Below are 19,044 nucleotides of genomic sequence, written 5' to 3' on the forward strand. Positions count from 1 at the left end.
CAGACTGTGCCTGACGTCTTCAGTGCAATGCGATTGTTGAAACTGCATGGTCTCATTCAGTCACTTTGCCTTGTTTTCCTCATTAAAGTGTGATTATTTTGCCTAAACTGATTTGCTTTAAAAAGAAACAAGGCTTTGGTTTTGTACATCTGTGTCCTTACACTTGTACCAAAAGGGTATTTTCTTTCACCCAGTGTTGGGAATGGAAGGTCATGGTAATTTCTCAGGCCACGTCTGGATTTATGCCCCTCATAAAGGAAAACCTTGAGTGTGCCCTCCACCTCCTCCTCCTCCTCGCTTCTCCTTTTATGGTGCTCATTGGGTCTGCTGCTGCCTTTCTCCATGGCCTGACAGGCTGCCTCATGCTCAGTGCTTCTACCCTGACCAGGGCCTGAAGCTTCTCTCTCTCCTTCTCTGTGCCAGTACTAGTGCATAGGAATGACTTATTAATTGGAGAGTGTCCAAAGTATATCTGTGTTAACTTTCAGTCTATTTCTTTAAATTTGTTAGAGAGTCATGGGCAAAATAGATATATTCTCCCTCAATGTTCAAAATTATGTTTTTCTCTGGGTACTAACATATAGAGCCCCAGAGAGACAGTTGCCTTTATACAGGCGTGCATATACAGATGCATATGTGTGCTCCAAAGCATGTGATTTGGTCCCAGCTTTCTCAGTGACCATATCATATTTGGAGTCTTCTCCAACTTGCCCAGTGAGCATGTGCCCTGGCTCTACTGGGATGAAGCAGTCCAGGGATAAGCACTTTTCTTTCCTCAGAGCATAAACAGAGCCACCTGCCAGGTATTCCTAAGCACAGTGACATGGTGTGTTTAACACTGGGCTTTGGAGTCAAAGCACTAGGGTCAAGTCAGTTCATTTAGACAACCTCACTGTGAGGGTTGTAGGCAGTCACTGCTCCCTTGAACTTTGAATGCATCTAGGTGCATGTTAGTTCCACAAAGAGGAAAAAGAGGAGGGAATGGAGGAAGAGATAGAAAAGAAAAAAAGAAAAAGAAAGTTGACAAGGGGGAAGAGAAAATAGATCCACATTAGCTGCCCATGTTGTTCTGTGGCAAGCTCCTGAGCCCTTTATACATTTCAGCCTCAGTCCTTCCTCAGACATAGAGTCTTCTATTCTCATTTCCAAGCAAGAGAGCTAAGGCTGAAGCTCTGAGGTCATTTCCAAGGTCACACACAATATAGAAATAGCCAAGTGGAGCCTGAGCTTTCAGACTGGTGCCCAGGCTGCTGAGTGCTGCCAGCGTGATTCCCAGTCACTGGTACAGAATGGCATTCTTGCAATGTGCCCAGCAGGAAGCCTTGCTTTGTATGTAGAGAGTCCCCAGTGCAAATCTTTCCTCACTTTGACGATGGAAAATCTCACTTGGCCAGGAGATTCGGTTCTCATCAGATTCTGCTCATCTGTAGCATTCCCACAAACTCTTTCTCATTCACTAGTGCACAATATTCCTTCCAGAATCTAGAACTTGTCAGAGGAGACTTTGTAACACCACAGGAGCTTGCTTTGTTTACTGCAGGCTAGAATGATCTTCATCCCTGTGACATCCCTGAAACTTGTCTGAGAATAGATGAGATGTCATGTGCTCTGAGGAATGACTGGATATATTTTCACTCAATAAAATATGCCATGGTTTAAGCTGTGAACTTGTCACATTAACATAGTGTCACATTCTGTCATTCAGAATTCTTTCTTTTCATCTGCCTAATGTGTTTCCTGAAGCGACCACATATTTTATGGACATGATAGCCGTGAAGTCCTCAAAGCATTCCCTGCAGGTGTATAGAAATACAAAGGAGAAAATACTGCTCCCCCAAACATTACACATGAGGGAAAGGAACAGACAAGATTACCTGAAATTCACTGGTGCTCTGAGTTGGAGATTAAACAGAAGGCAGTAACTTAGTTATTTCTTGATATAGTTTTCTTTGTCAATTCCTTTTTTATTAACTATATTGTGACTCTAAAGTAATTGCATTTTCTGTTTTGCCTTTTCTTCCATGTGAGCAGGTGTGCTCTCTGAGAGCTTCAGAGGCGTGCTGTGGGTCACATTAGCTTGACAGCCTCCACTTTTTTTTTTTTTTTTTAGTTTTTAGTTTTTCGAGGTAGGGTTTTACTCTAGCCTAGGTTGACCTGGAATTCACTATGTAGTCTCAGGGTGCCTTCGAACTCACAGTAATCAGCCTACCTCTGCCTCCTGAATGCTGGGACTAAAGGCGTATGCCACCATGCCTGGCTTGACAGACTCCATTTCTGTGCTTGTGGTCAGACCTTATCATAGCAGGTACCAGTGAGGAGAGAATGTGTTTCTTCTTTCTGATACTCACTGACCAGCAATGTTGTACTTGCTCATCTTTTAAATAAAATATTTAAGGCAAGTAAAAGTGTAGATATCAGATACAAATTCTCACATCCATGTCACCAAGCTCACAAAACAGAAGATTCTAGACAATGGAAACCTGCATTTCCTGGTCCTGCTTTGTCCCTCCACCCCCCACAGTACAAGCAATTATGATGCTGGCTTGAGTATTTTTCACTCCTCTGAAAGTTTTAGACCTTTACTGAGTGTGTGTGTAGCAATAAAATATGGAGTACTTTTCTTAATTTTTAAACTTTTTATGCAAGTTTCATCCTTCTGTAGCTTGCTTTTTCCACCTATTTCCCATGCATTTTTGAGAAGTTGATACATGCAGCCCTAGTCTCTTCATTTTAAACCTCCAGATGATGTTTAATTGTCTCACTTTTGCCTGATTTAATTATTCTCATGGAGGTGAACATGCATACTCCTTCAAGTTTTTCACTACTAAAAACACTATCTGCATAATCTTTCTTATTCTAACTCTTTGGGATCATATGCAAGATTACCTCTGAGGTATATGTCCAGGAGTATAATTGCTTACTTGGAAAGTATCCACATGTTCAATGTTACAGGTTTCTCACGTGCTTTCTACCAATTTAAGCTCCCATTAGCAGGGTACTTAAATTTGCATTACTATACATTTTTGCCAGCATTTGGTATTGTTAGACTTCTTATCTTTGCCAATCATGTGGATGCAAAATTACATCCCATGGTTTCTGGACCTATATCTCCCTGCTGGGGAGGTTGAGCATTTTCTCATGTTTCCTAGACATTTGGAATTTCCATCCTGTATATCATCTACTCATATTCTTTGTGCATTTTCTATTGAGTTATTTGTATGTTTGTTTGTTTGTTTGTTTGTTTGTTTGTTTGTTTGTTTATTTATAGAGTGAACTGGTGTGCCAGGGCCTTCCCACTGCAATCAAACTCCAGATGCATGTGCCATGTAGTAGAAATGTGTGACATTGTCTCACCTTTTATACACCTGGCTTACAAAGGATCTGGAGAGAGATTGAACATGGGACCTTAGGCTTCACAGGCAAGCGCCTTAACTGCTAAGCTATCTCTCTAGCCCTTTTGCATTTTTAAATCATAGACGTTCTTGCTATTTCTGGCAGCAAGTTATTTGCTGATGACACATCTTATTTATCCTCCCAATGTGTAGTTCGCCTTTTCCACTTTCTTTGTACTGTCTTATGCACAGGAGTTATTTTGATGTTGTTGCTATTGTGTGAGCTGCTGGAATCAAACCCAGGCCTCATGCATACTGGACAAATGCTCTACTACTAAGCCACATCCTAACACCAGGAGTTTTCATTTTGGCTATGACTGCATTAACTTATTTATTCTGTTATGACTTGTACTTTTTGTATCTTATATAAAGAAATCCTTCCCCACCTAAAGTCACAGTATATTTTCTTTAAACATCAACATTTTGCTTCTGAAATTTAGGCCAATAGTTCATTTGGAACACTGTGCACATTTTGTGAGGGCACTGACTTCATGTATATTCACATATGTTTCTATATCTTTCTTTCTTTCTTCTTTTAATCTTTAATTTATTCTTTGATGATTTCATATATGTATATATTGTATTTTATCATATATACCCCCCATTACCATCTCTATCCCTCCACTCCCATTGATCTGCTTCTCATCAAGTTCCCTCCTGGTTTCATGTCTCTGTGTGTATGTGTTCCAATGAGTTTAATTCCAGTTGTGTGAAAGGTTATTTACTGTAGCATAGACAATTTCCCTCTCACCTTAGTCATTAACTGCCAGGAACTGCTCCTGAAGATGTAGAATCTCCCAAGCCATTCACCTATTCATACTGGAATGTCAAAGGACCTAATCTCATCCAAGTCATATATAGGTAATTATGTCTGCTATGAGTATATTGGCTATGTCACATTCAGGAGACAGTTTCACAGTACTCCTCCCCATTCTCCAGCTCTTATATTCTTTCTGCCTCCCTTCTTCACCATATCCCATAAGCCTTGGAGGGTGATATAGATGCTCTTTGTAGGGATGAGCACTCAATAGTCACTTATTCTCAGCACTATGTCCAGTTGTGAGCACTGCCACCCACTGGAGGAAAAATGCTTTTCTGAACAAGGTTGAGAGCAGCACTAATTTGTGGGTATAAGCATAAATATTTCAAAGGCAATTTGGCCACATACCCATCTAGAAAAAAAAAAAAAAAACAGTAGTAAGTTCTCCTCTGAGTCCTATAACCTCCTTAGCCATGAGCTTTTGTACAGGTTTACAATACCAGGCATGAATTTCCCCCTGTGAAGTGGGCCACAAATCTAATCAGAAAGCAGTTTGTTACCACCATAACAGCTATGCCATTATTGTACCAGTGGCCACATCTTGCCTAGCTGATCAGTACTGTGGGATGCAAGGTCCACAGCCAAGAAAGATTGAAGGAGAAATAGGAGGAAGCTAGCTTCAGTTAGAAACTGAGGCACAGAGAGAAATGATGTCACCTCACTGTGGAATGAATGGAATGTATTTCTTCCTTTGAGAACTCTCTGTTCAATTCCATAGCCCATTTTTTATTAGACTATTTTCTTGATTTTTAGTTTTTTGAGTTTTTTTAATATATTACATATTAACCTTCTGTTAGATGTGTCACTGCAAAGAGTTTATCCCATTCTGTCTCTTCCCTCAGGTGACAGTGTTCTTTGCTATTTCTCTCCCTCTCTCTCTCTCTCTCTCTCTCTCTCTCTCTCTCTCTCTCTCTCTCTCTCTCTCGTTTTTTAGGGTAAGTTGTCCTGTAGTCCAGGCTGATGTGGAACTCACTATATAGTCCCAGACTGGCCTCAAACTCTCAGCAATCTTCCTACCTCTGCCTCCTGAGTGTTGCTATTTCATTTTTTGTCCCAGTAATTATTTGTTAGTCTTCCAGAGTGGCCAGAGTCCTGCTCAAAAAGTCTCATAGTATCCTCCCTACACTTTCTTGTAGCCTTTTTAGAGTTTCAGTATTTATGTAGAGGACTTTGGTCCATTTGGAGTTGATTTTTGTACAGGGTATGAGATAAAGAGCTAGCTTCATTCTTGTGTAGAAATCCAGTTTTCCCAGTGTCAGGGTTTGGGGAATAGAGGACTCTGAGCTGGCAGCTTTCTTCAGGTTTATTGTGAGTGGTTCAGAGTGGGGCAGTTTATTAGGAGAGGGAAAGGAGGACATGAGATGGTGGGGGCAAAAGGAAAGGGGCTCTATAATGTATATGGTGGTAACTGGGGTAGATAGGAGGTAGAAGATAGGAACAGAGCAGGGAATACCAATCCAGACAATAAAAGAGGGGATGAAAGTGGAAGAAATAGTGAAGAGGGAAAGAAACAGAGGACAGATGGAAGGAAGGAAGGAAAGTATGTATAGCAGAGACAGAAAACGTAAAGAAAATTGCCATGCACCTTAGATCCAGAAGAAACCAAGGAGAGAAAGACAGGATGAGAGAGAGGAGGGAGAGAGAAATAGGTTTGAATACATTATCATTTCAAAAAGAAAAGGCTTAGATGACCCTAGGGGGATAGAAACTACCCTGCTAGGGAAAGGCCTTAGGAGGTGTGTGGAAGTGTGGGCTGGTGGTCTAGGGAAGGAGCTGGGCTGGCTGGACCACCTGTGGGGAACAAGGCCTTTGAAGTCTCAACTATGACAGGTTCAGAAAGGGAGAGGAGAAAGATAGGAGGAGAGAGTTCTGAGATTCTTATACCCAGTACCATTTGTTGAAGATGCTGTATTTTTTCCGTTGCTTATAGCATCTTGTCAAAAATTAAGTGGATGTAGTTACTTGGGCTTGTTATATCTGGATCCTCTATTCTGTTCCATGTCTGATTTTTTAAAAATATTTTGTATTTTTATTTATTTATTTGAGAGTGACAAACAGAGAGAGAAAGAGAGAATGGGCAATCCAGGGCCTCCAGCCACTGCAAACATACTCCAGATCCATGCACCCCCTTGTGTATCTGGCTAACATGGGTCCTGGGAAATTGAGCCTTGAACTGGGATCCTTAGGTTTCACAGGCAAGAGCTTAACCACTAAGCCATCTCTCCAGCCCTCCATGTCTGTTTTATACCAATACTATGTTGTTTTTGTTATTATGGCTCTGTAGTAGAACTAGTGATCTGGTATGGCGATACCGATACCTCTGGCAGTATTCTTTTATGCTCAAGAGGCTTTGCCTATCTGGGGTCTTTTCTGCTTTCATATAAGTTTTAATATTGGGTTTTCTATTTCTTTAAAGGATAGCACTGACATTTTGTTTGGGATTGTATGATTGCATTGAATCTGGAGATTGTTTTGGTAAAGTTGTCATTTTCACAATACTGATTGTTTTAAACCATGAGTATAGGATGTTTTTCGATCCTCTAGAGATTTTCTCAATTTCTTTCTTCAGTGTTTTAAAGCTTTCATTGTAGAAGTCCTTTACTTCCTTTGTAGGTTTATCACAAGGTATTTTTATAGCAACTGTAAATGGACTTGTTTTCCTGATTCTTTCTCAATGTGTTTGTCATTGGTTTATAGAACAGCTGCTGATTTTTGTGTGTTAATTTTGTATCCTGAAAGTTTGCTGGAAGAGTTTATCAGCTCTAGGAGTTTTCTGGTAGAATACTTAGGGTCTTTGATGTACATAATCATATCTTTTACAAATAATATTTTGATTTCTTCCTTTTCTGTCTGTAGCACTCTCATTTCCTTCTTTTGCTTATTGCTCTAGCTAAGCCTTCAAGCACTATATTGAAAAGGAAGGAGAGAATCAACACCTTGTCTTGTTTCTGAAATTAGTGAAAATACCTCCAGTTTTTCTCCATTTAGCATGATATTGGCTATAAATTTGTCATGTACAGCTTCTTACTATATTGACCTATGTTCCCTTCATCCTTAGTCATTCTAGGGTTCTTATCATGACAGATATTGGATTTGGTCAAAGGCCTTTTACTGCATAGATTTGAGGTGATCATCTGTGATTTCTATCCTTGAGTCCATTTATGTGATGAGTTATATTTATTGATTTGTGTATGTTGAGCCATTCTTATATCCCTGGAATGTGGCTAACTTGCTCATAGTTAACAAGCTTTTTTGATGTGTTCTTGACTTTGATTTGCAAGTATTTTATGCAGAAGTTTACTATCTATGTTCATTGGGGAGATTGAGCTGTAATTTTGTTGTGTCTTTGTCTGGTCTTCACAGAAATATTTTGAGAATCATTGGTTTTAATTCTTCTATAAAGGTATGATAGGATACTACAGTGAAGGCTGGGGTGATAGCTCAATGGATAATGTGTTTTCCACACTAGTGTGAGTACCTGAGGTTGAATTATGAGGACCCATATAAAGTTGGGTGTTATAGCACTAGCATCTATGTTGTAATTACCTTCACACTGCTGGAACAAAACACCTAAGTGAAAACAGCTGATGGGAAGAAAGACTGTATTTTCACTCCAAGGTAAGCTTCATGATGGCAGAGGAAAACTTGGCATGAGGCAAGGCTGACATCATTTGTGCCACAAAAGGTAGAGAACAGCAGTAAGAGTGTGAACTAATCTCTGCCCACGGGAATACACCTCCTCCAGCAAAGGCTTCATCTCCCAAATTGCTACCAGCTAGGAACCAATCATTCAAAGCACATGAGTTGCTGGGGGAAATATGATTCAAAACACCACAATCTGTAATCCCAGCACACCTAGGACAAGAAAAGAGATGACAGTAAAAGGGGAGCCTCCTAGAAGCTTGAGGGCAGCTAGCATGATAAACTCAACAATGACTAAAAATGAGAAACCCTGTCTCAAATAAAGTGGAAGGCAAGGACAGACATCCAAAGTTGTTCTTGACCTAACTTTGTTAAGTACAAGTGTTCCAACTAAGCTTGCATTTTCTGCTCCTACTATAGTGCTTGCAAATTACTGTCCTGCCCCTACTCTGGATTCTTTTTCAAAAAAAAAAAAAATCTCTGAGAAAGGGTGATATTTCAAGATGATCTCTTGACACTCCAAGAGGTAACATGGAATTAATCCGTGTTTGCATGCTGGTCTTTCAGCTGAGCTAGTTTATAGGTGGCCATAAGTTGTTCATGGTCCTTATCACCACAAATACAAATACCCACATTCTTGTGCATGGAGAGAGATAAGGGTCTATTTTCATCCTTCTACAGATACATATACAGTTTTCTCAGCACCATTTGCTGAAGAGGCTGTCTTTCTCCAATGAGTATTTTTGAAATTTTGTTGAAGATCAGGTGGTTATAGCTACCTAGACTTACATCTGGGACCTCTATTCTGTTCCACTGATTTACGTGTCTGTTTTTGTGCCAGTGCTGTGCTGCTTTTGTTACTATGGCTCTGTAGTATAGGTTAAAATCAGGTATGATGATAGCACCAGCCTTATTTTTGTTGCTTAAAATTGTTTTAGATATTTGAGGATTTTTGTGCTTCCAAATGAATTTTAGGATTGTTTTTTCTATTTCTGTGAAGAATGCCATTGGAATTTTGATGGGGATTGCATTAAATGTGTAGATTGCTGTTGGTAGGATTGCCAAAGGGATGTCTTCTGTAATTTCTTGCTTGAGTGTTTTAAAATTTTCATTGTAGAGATCCTTCACTTCCTTGGTTAGGTTTATTCCAAGGTACTTTATTTATTTATTTATTTATTTATTTATTTATTTATTTGAGGCAATTGTGAATGGGAGTGATTCTCTGATTTCATCCTCTGTGTGGTTTTTGATAGCATATAGGAAGGTTACTGATTTCTTTGTGTTTATTTGTATCCTGCTACATGGCTATAGGTATTTATCAGCTCTAACAGTTTGCTGGTAGAATCTTTAGGGTTCTTTATATATAGAATCGTGTCATCTGCAAATAATGATAACTTGACCCCTTCCTTTCCAATTTGTATCCCTTTTATGTGTGTTGCTTGCCTTATTGCTATGGCTAAGACTTCTAGTACTATATTAAATAAAAGTGGGGACAGTGGACACCTTGTCTTGTTCCTGATTTTAGTGGAAAAGCTTCAAATTTTTCTCCATTTAGTATTATGTTGGCTGTAGGTTTGTCAAAAATAGCTTTTATTATATTGAGATATGTTCCTTCTATTCCCAGACTAAGCTTTTTTTTTTTTAATGTGAGAGAGTGAGAGTGAGAATTGGCATACCAGGACCTCCAACCACTGCAGTCGAGCTCTAGACAAGTACACCACCACGTGTGCATGTACAACCTTACATACTTGTGTTACTTTGAGCATCTAGCTTATGTGGGACCTGAAGAGTTTAATGTGGGCCCTTAGGCTTTCCAGGCAAGTGCCTTAACTGTTAAGCAGTCTATCCAGACCTTCTTCCTCATTTATAAGCTTGATCTCCTAGATGTGATTTTTATTTTCTTTTAAAGCATTTGCCCAGATGAGATCATCTGGGTGTCTATATCTGCTTTATTCCTCTTTTGGAACTTTGGAAACAAAGACCTATTATTTACTTCTTTGGCACACTCCACTTCTTCTATGATTATAAAAATGAAAAATATGAAGATTTTTTTCCTTTGCACAAATATCAATGGCTTTGTCTGAGTACTCTAGACAAATTGGGTGGGGAAAAACCCCTAAAGTCATGCTTAAAGTATGTGACTTTTTCTAGATTCTAAATGAGAAATCAACAAACTTTGTAAGGAAATAGATGTAAATATTTTAGGCTATATAGTCAGCATGATCTTTGTGACAACTACTCATGCCTACCTTCATAATTCCAAAGCAGCCTTAGGTAATATGTAAACAAATAGGCATGACAACATGCCAATCAACTTTATTTAGCAGCAAGCAGATCTGGGCCGCCTACCAGAGTTTGCTAACTCTTGACTTTGATTATGCCAGCTTTCTCGACCAGGAAACTAATCTTTTAACTGAGTGATTTCTGAGAAAGTGTGGGAGGGGGGTGTAGAGGGCATGAATGTGCCATGGTGCATGTGTAGAGGTCAAAGGGCAACCTTGGAGTGTCAATCTTTACCTTCCACATGTTTGAAACAGGCTCCCTCTTTTTATTTGTTGCTGCAAACAGCAGACTAGCTTTCTCATGATGTGCTTCTTGCATCCTCTGACTTTACATGGAATCTGGGGATCTGAGCTCCAATCATCAGGCTTGAGCAGCAAGTACTTTAACCATTAAGTCACCCCACCTCCAGCTCCTGACTAAGTGATTTCTTAACAACCATATGTTTTAGAACTTCTCTCTACCACCCAAGATCCCTGTGGGCTTTTTATATAAAAGTAAAGTATGATATTTGTGAAGATAATTATTACATACACATTTAAGCTCATTAAGAGTCTAAAGGGAAGCCCAATTGCATAGTAATCTCTCTACCCCCACTAACCAGAGTTGCTATGATCTATAATATCCCTCTTGGTCCAGGCACATACCATGATATCTTATGTTTTAAACCTCTTCACAATTATAGAAGACATTCAAGCTCATAAACCATTCAATTCACATTTGAATTGATTTTATCATAGCCATTGGGACCATAGATTGAAGAGTTTCTCTACTGTTATCAGTTAATTACTTCAGAGAGCAAACGTAGATGTGAAAAATATCTAATGGCTATGAAAAAAATAAGATCTATTTTGTGGTCTTTTACTTTCTTACATCTGCAGGTTATTGGAGAATTGTAACCTCTTTTGTACTAAAGAATCTGGGGTGGAAAGCAATATAGGAAAAAGTGATGTCTTTCATTTTGAATTTTATACATAAAATTATTCCATGCGAGAATAGTTTCTAATGATCTTAATATTTTGGAAAACAATGCTTTAATTTTAAATTTCTGTTTGCTGAACAATTTATAGGGATATATTTCATATAAAGCATTCTTGTCTTAAGAAACTATAAGAGTATTTTCCCAATTATATTTATAATCTTAAGCTATAATTTCTCTGGCATAGAAGTAGCAAAGTTTTATATAAGATAATTTGGAAAAAATAGAAAATCATAAATAGGAAACATAAAGCTCAGTCACAGTCTGACTGCCTAGAGGTAACCATTGCTAATATTTAAAAAATTTTTTGTTTATTTATTTGAAAGTGACAGACAGGAGAGAGAGAGAGAGAGAGGATGGGCGTGCCAGGGCTTTTAGCCACTGCAAACGAATTCCAGATGCATACACTCCATTGTGCATCTGGCTAACGTGGGTCCTGGGGAATCAAGCCTCGAATCAGGGTCCTTAGGCTTCACAGGCAAGTACTTAACCACTAAGCCATCTCTCCAGCCCCATTGCTAATATTTTAGTGACCATTTTTCTGAGATTTCTCTATGCATATTGTCCATGAAGATTAGCTATAAAATTTTCATATGCAAAGGATGATATGTAAAATATTTTAAAACCTACTAAAGAACACAAAAGGAATATATTTCTGGGTTGATAAATAAATATTAATATTAACTTTAATAGTTATGTGGCATTCCTTAGCATAGATGCAATATAGATATAACTTGAATAGACAGCTCCCTAAAGGTGGGTTTGAAGTGCTGTGTGCTTTTCCATTATTGTAGAGAATGGTAAGGTAAACAAATTTTCTTGTATGCTTCTTGTTGCCTTGCCTCTATATCTCTTCAATATAAATTCCTAGAAGTTTGGCTGGAGGGATGGCTTAGCAGTTAAGGCATTTGCTTGCAAAGCCAAAGGACCCAGGTTCAATTCCCCAGGACCCACGTTAGCCAGATGCACAAGGGGGCACACATGTCTGGAGTTCCTCTGTGGTGGCTGGAGGCCCTGGTGTGCCCATTTTCTCTTTCTTTCTCTCTCTCTGTCAAATAAATAAACAAAAATAAAACATATTTTAAAATTCCTAGAAGTAGTACTAGCAGATTTATATGTGTGTAGCTGTGCATAATTTTGTTACTGAGAAGTTTGTGCCCAAATTATCATCTCCACAACAGTTAATGAGAGCATTTCACATCCTTACCAATATTGGATGATTTCTCTAATTTCTCAGTAGATCACTTATCAGCATTTCAGCATTCTTCCTGATTGTCATTATTGTTTTATAAAGTATTTTATATTTCTTTAAACCAATACCTGTTAACACTTATTGTGTGCTAGAGACCCTACTGGGTATTTTTATGAATACAAACTAATTTCACTTTATAATAATCCACTGCAGTAGGCACTATTATCATCATTAACTTGTAGGTAAGGAAAATATTGTGAGATTGAAGGTCATGCATCCAAGAAGTGGAGGGCTAGTACTTGAACCTTCCTGTTGATTCCCAATCCATGATTCTGTCCACCATGTCCTGTTTCATCTTGGAGGAAAAGCTTATCTGGCAAAGAAACAAAACTGGACACCTTTGCAATTTTAATTATTTTTAAAATAATTTCTTTGATTTTTTTAGGGTGTATCAAGGTGAAAAGAAGTCAAAAGAAGCTTTGCTCCACTACCAAAAGGCTTTGCAATATACTGAGATGAGCAAAGGTGAAAAAAGTCTCGAGTGTGTACCGGTTTTGAGGGAGATAGCTGGTGTAGAGCAAGCCCTGGGATTTCATAGCACAGCCATCGATCATTTCTTACAGGTAAAGTACAATACAATGGCCACCAAAGCAATAGTAAACCAAGTACTTTTCATAAAAACAGATGCCATGTCAGGTCTAAGCTCAAGGTAATTAAAACACAGCAGCCAAAGTGTTCTTATTAGATGGCCAAGCAGGTGAATGTTGTATACCAGTACCTCCCCCCATCCCCGCCGCCCAGATGTTCATTCTGTAAATAGCCTGAGATTCTATTTCTCATATTATGTGCACAACTTGTATATAAATTAAATATAAATGTAAAATTGCTTTATCTTGTAGTATTTATTTATTTAAATATGTCATGAAACATAATTACACACTAAAATCTTCACCTGAAGTCTCTTAGAGTTGTACCTGTTAGCTACAATTCTACTTTTTAATTATGAGATTCCTCTGTGATTATGTCATTCAGAGATCTTCAGAGAATAAGACCCAAGGGGAATTGGCTCATGTGCTGTGGGGGCTGGCAAGCCTGACAGCCTCATCGAGCCCGAAAAGCGGGAAATGTGGATCAGATTTCTCTGTGACAGTCTGTAAGTGGAATTCCTTCTGGGCAATCGCAGTGGATTTGCTGTTTAGGTCAACTGATTGGCTGGTGTGATTGGCAGTGATCTCCTTTACTTAAAAGCAGTTGATTATAACTGTTCATTCCATCTGTAAAATAGTCTTAGCAACATCTGGATGGGTGTTTGACCCACAACTGGGCACCAATGCCTTAGCATGTTGATACACTGTTCTGTTACAGAGTTTTATGTCTTCATACCATATCATCGGTTAAAGCTCTTTTAGACTTTTTCCTAGAATTTAACATGTAGACTAATTCATTTCTGCTATTTCAAATGAGATATAATGACATGGTACCAGGAATATATTATAGCTATGTCTTTTTAACTTTGTCTGACAATTCACCCTCCCACTCACAGTGTGTTGGAGTGCCCTAATCTCTCACTTTACCTGGATCATCTCTTTTAATCACTATTACCACTATATAACTTATTATTTCCAGCTTATAGACAAGGAAGCAAGAATTAGAAGCAATGAGTGATATGCTCAAAGATACACAGTCAAAACTGGCATAGCTCAGACTCAAAAATAGTAGTTTTTGCATCATATATATATATATATATATATATATATATATATATATATGATGTGTGTGATATGTGCTGTATGCACTTATGTTTACAGATGTATGCACCTCATGCATGTGCATGCAGAGGCTAGATGGGAATGCTAAGTGTTCTTTTCTTGTTTATCCACATATTCATTTCCTTGAAACAGGGTCTGTCCCTCAACCTGGAGCTGCTGCCTATCAGTGAGCTCCAGCAATTCTCAGGTCTCTGCTCCCCTGCAGAGTAATTTGGGATTACAGATGTGTGTGGTCATGCCCAGCTTTTTACATGTGTTCTGGGTAGTCAAACTTGGTGATCTCTGGCCCAAGAGACTTTCATGCTTAAGCAGCAAATGCTCTTAACCGTTGAACCATATTCTCAGCCCCAACCTAGTATTTTCTGGCAATATTCTTCCATCTTATGTGTAGAGATGGATTGAGGAGGATGTGCCTAGAGCAGAAGGAAAGAAACCAATTCACTGAAATAGGTAAAGTGTATAATGATGGTGACTTTAATGAAGATAAAGAAACTGAGAACGAATTTGAGAAAGATGTAGGAGGCTCACTAGATAGGATGTAGAGATCCGAGGTGGTGAAGAGTAGAATTGAAGCTAACTCTGAGACTCTGGTCTAGTGCTTTTGCTTCTTACATTGGATAGATATGTTGAGCAGGTGATAGAGAGAGGTGAGTTCCAAGTTGGATGGTGAGTCTGAGATTCCTGGGTCACAGATAAGAAGAAGAGACAGCTTGACAGTTGAGGAATCAGGACTGGAGCTCAGGGATGCAACCACTTACACACAGTGATTGTCTTGGAGACGATAGGGTCACCTAAGTGGAGGAATGAGTGAGAGAAGAGAGAGGGAGAAGATAAATTTTCTGGCTAGGGATAGAATGTTCAGGAATTTTGTCATTTCATTCAGTAGGTGAAGAATGACAACTTGGCAAAGAAAAGAATTGACCAGAGGATGAGGAGGAAGAATTAAAATTCAAGAGAGGCCCCCATGTCACTCATTTTGAAACTTTGTAGTATTGTGGAAACATGGATTTTCCATTAGGATATGTAAGTTGCTGTTTGTAAAATAAATAGCATGGTGCCTAATACATAGTGCCACATGTGGAATTTTAAAAATTCTCCCTGGACTGGAGATATGGCTCCGTGGTTAAGGCTCTTGCCTGCAAACAACCCAAGTTTGATTCCCCAGTGCCCATGTACAGCCAGATACACAAAGTGGCATGTGCATCTGGAGTTTGTTTACAGCATCTGGAGGTCCTGGTATGTCTACTCTGTCTGTTTCTATCTCTCTCTGCTTGCAAATAAATAAATAATTCTCCCTTGCATTCTTTCCTTTTATGTTTCCTTTTTCTTTTCTCGTGTTTTCTTTCATTGATCACTGTAACAACAAGGACAGAAAGCAGAGTGTATAGTGTGAGAGATGAATAATCTCAATGATAATAAGTATAGTTAACAGCTTTAAAAAGTACAGAGGTAGGAGGACTGCTGTGAGGTCGAGGCCACCTAAGACTATAGTTAATTCAAGTTCAGCCTGAGCTAGACCAAAACCCTACCTTGAAAAACCAAAAAAAAAGTACAAAAATGAGGGCTGGCGCTATGACTCAGAGCTTAAGGCACACTTACCTGCAAAGCGTGAGGTCTAAGATTTGGCTCCTGAAAACCCATGTAAGCCAGATGTACAAGGTGACACATGTGCCCAAGGTTCCACATGCACACAAGATGGCATGTGAATCTGGAGTTCAACTGCAATAGCCAGAGGCCCTAGAATACCAATTCTCTCTCACTGTCACTCTCTTGCTCTCTCTTTCTCATAGATAAAATTAAGAATTTTAAAAAAGTACAAAAATGGGGGAAGACTAGCCCAGAAAGAGAACAGAGCTCACATATAGGTCTGAAGGTGACTGAAAGATTGATCACTGAGTAGGATGCCATGTCCTGAGCTATAGGAGTGATAAAGGTAGTGGATGGGTGCTATTTAGATAAGACATGGAAAGTCATGTCAAGGAATCTCAGCTTCCTGCTGAGAGAAGTTGAGGCTTGAAGCAAGGGAGACTGAGGACATAATATTATCAGTGAAGGAGGATTGCTCAGCACACTAGATATCGAAGTATATTATAGGTAAATAACCCTGAGAGGATTCCAGCTGTCTAGTTAAGGGATGAGGACCACAGCTATCTAGGTAGAGAAAAGGGAGTTTATTTGTTCTATATGAACAGAACCAATATAATTCAAAGAGGAGTTATGAGATTGAATTACATGATATGGATTAGAGAGTCCAACTGTGGCTATCTGTGGGCTGGAGAAGCTGAGAACCCAGTAGCTGCTCAGTCCGTAAGGCTGGACACTTTAGCAGTCCCAGTCCAATGATGAAAGCCTGAAAGATTTCTGGAGAGATGTTGGCCTTCAGTCCACATTAAGAGACTGAGGAAGCTGGGATCAGTGACAGTGAAAGATGAGGCAAAAGGGTGCATTCACTCACCAGCAAGGAACAGAGGCAGTCCAGTCCAAATCATCACCTTGTGGGAAAGTCTGCTTACTCGGGCGGGGGTGGGGGAGGGCCGGCGGCGCGGTTTTGTCCCTCGGTTATCCTTCCTGAAATGTCCTCAGACTCATCCAGAAGTGTTTCTTAGTTGATTTCTTTCTTTCTTTTTTTTTTTTAATTTTTTTTTGTTTGTTTGTTTTGTTTTTTTTTGTTTTTCGAGGTAGGGTTTCTCTCCAGCCCAGGCTGATCTGGAATTCACTATGGAGTCTCAGGATGGCCTTGAACTCTCGGTGATCCTCCTACCTCTGCCTCCCAAGTGCTGGGATTAAAGGCATGTGCCACCACACCCGGCTTCTTAGTTGATTTCTGATCAATCAAGTTGACCCTAAAGATTAACCATCACAACAAGGACAAAAGGCCATAGCCAACTAGGTCAGGGAGGGTGGGGGTAAAATGGCTTGGGTTCAGGAGGTGAGGGAGAATAGACAGATATAGATAGATTTAAGATATGTGGGGCAAGGGTATAGGAACGACAGGCTGTGTGGCAGGTGACGATGTAGGGGGAATAAAAGGTAAAGGAGCTGGGTTTGCACCAGGCTTGTTGGCAAGTCTTTAAATTTTTGATAAATCAATAGTTGGGATTATTCTTATTGCTGGAATCATTTTCCGTGAGCTAAAGTACTGGTGAGAGGGATATGAATATTTTACGATTCTTGATTCATATTGATATGCTTTATTTTTTAAAATTTATTTTGAGAAGAGGAGAAAGAGGCAAATGAACTCCAGATGTATGTGGCTCCTTGAGCGCATGTACAACATTGAGTGCTTTCACCACTGTGTGTCTGTGTGGAACCTAGAAATTCGAACATGAGTTCTTAGGCTTCACAGGCAAGTACCTTAACTGCTAAGCCATTTCTGTAGGCTGTTTTATTGTTTTGATTTATCTAGCCTTAGAGTGGCATTTTGTTGCAATCAATTCACCTGCATCAACACATTTTTATCCCCAGTTTTTTAGTTTACTTGAGGGTTCAACGAGGTGTACAGATCATTGTGAGTACATACATTTTCAGGACCCTTAGGTAAATACTGGAGAAAATGCAAAGTCACTTTATTGGAAACTGCCAAACTGTCTCACAAAGCACTGGCACTATTTTGCATTACCACCAGCCTCAAGAATGTACGTTACTTTGCGTCTTTTCCAGCATGAGAAGCTCATTATTCTGGATTTGGACAGTTCGATCAGGTGTGCTGTACTGTCATAGTTTTAACTTGCATTTTACTGATAGCATGACTGGGAGTATCTTGTCATGTTTTCTATCCACATATCTTCTTTAGTGAGCTGTTTGTTAAGATCTTTCACCCTGGTTTTTTTTTTAAATTATTGAGTTTTATGAATGCTTCTGAATGTCTTTATCAGAAGTGTCTTTTGAAAAATGGTTCCTCCATTCATGGCCTGCCATTTTATTCTCTTGAAGTAGTCTTTCTCAGGGCAAAAAAAAAAAAAAAAAAAAAAAAAGTTATTTTAATCATGTCCAACTTGTCAATTATTTCATGGATTGCACCTTTGGTATTTTATCTAAAGAGTCATCACCAACCAAAGGTCATCCAGATTTTTCTCTACTTTTTCTGTTTTGTGACCCATGTTAAGTTAATCTTTGTGAAGATTATAAATCTATATCTAGATTCATTTTCTTGCATGTGACTACCCAATTATTCCAGTACCACTGTCTGGAAAGACGACCTTTGCTCTATTGTGTTGCCTTTGTTCTTTTGCTAAAGATCAGGTGGCTATGCTAATGTGGGTCTAGTTCTGAGTTCTGCATTCTGTTCCATTGGTCTACGTGAATACTGCTTAGCCAACACCACACTATCTTAACCTCTATAACCTTCCAATAAGTCTTCCACTTAGGTAGTGCCAGACCTCTAGGTTTAGCATTCATTGGTAACAATTTCCTGAAATATTCTTAACTGTGAGGGTTGTAAGCTTATGTTTTTTCTATTCTACCATTTTTTCTATATTTATCAGTTGACATTCTGTTATTAGGAATTAGTCTTCCATAGGCTACCAGGATGGCACAGCCGTGTAAGGAATTAGCCCTCCTTGCCTTTCCCACAAGTAAATAACACATAAGTTGTTGTGCGTTTCTTTTTTTCAATTACCAGTATGACTGGAAACCACTTGATAGGAGTTTGTAGAAATCATCCTCATTCATATATGAATACTAGTACATTTTTACATGTGTATCATGAGTAGTGTTCTTTCAGATAATCTCTTATGTTTGGACATTTAGAAAGCTGTCAATATTTTGCAATTGTTTTCAGGTTGTTGGAGTCATATCTGAAATTCCTAGACATGGTACTGCTAGGCCAATGCATTATGCTTAAGTAGTGCTATAAGATTGTAAAACATGTTGATATTTTTGGCTTATTGCTAATTGTATTATATTCTTAAATCACCTTTCAGTTGGACATGTAACATTTGTATTTCCATCAGCTATGTATGAGAATCCAA

At 38.9% G+C, this 19,044-nt stretch overlaps 1 protein-coding gene across 3 annotated transcripts in view; it reads left to right on the forward strand.

Annotated features, from left to right (window-relative positions):
- Positions 1–19,044, forward strand: part of Ttc23 (tetratricopeptide repeat domain 23) — a 91,075-nt gene that overhangs the window by 22,711 nt on the left and 49,320 nt on the right. For all 3 annotated transcript variants that reach the window (XM_045146432.1, XM_045146433.1, XM_004658075.3), the window contains exon 6: positions 12,751–12,928. In XM_045146432.1, the coding sequence (XP_045002367.1) occupies positions 12,751–12,928 (178 nt within the window). The remainder of the gene's footprint in view (positions 1–12,750; positions 12,929–19,044) is intronic.

The sequence above is a fragment of the Jaculus jaculus genome, chromosome 3, assembly GCF_020740685.1.
Source record: "Jaculus jaculus isolate mJacJac1 chromosome 3, mJacJac1.mat.Y.cur, whole genome shotgun sequence".
Classification (NCBI taxonomy): domain Eukaryota; kingdom Metazoa; phylum Chordata; class Mammalia; order Rodentia; family Dipodidae; genus Jaculus; species Jaculus jaculus.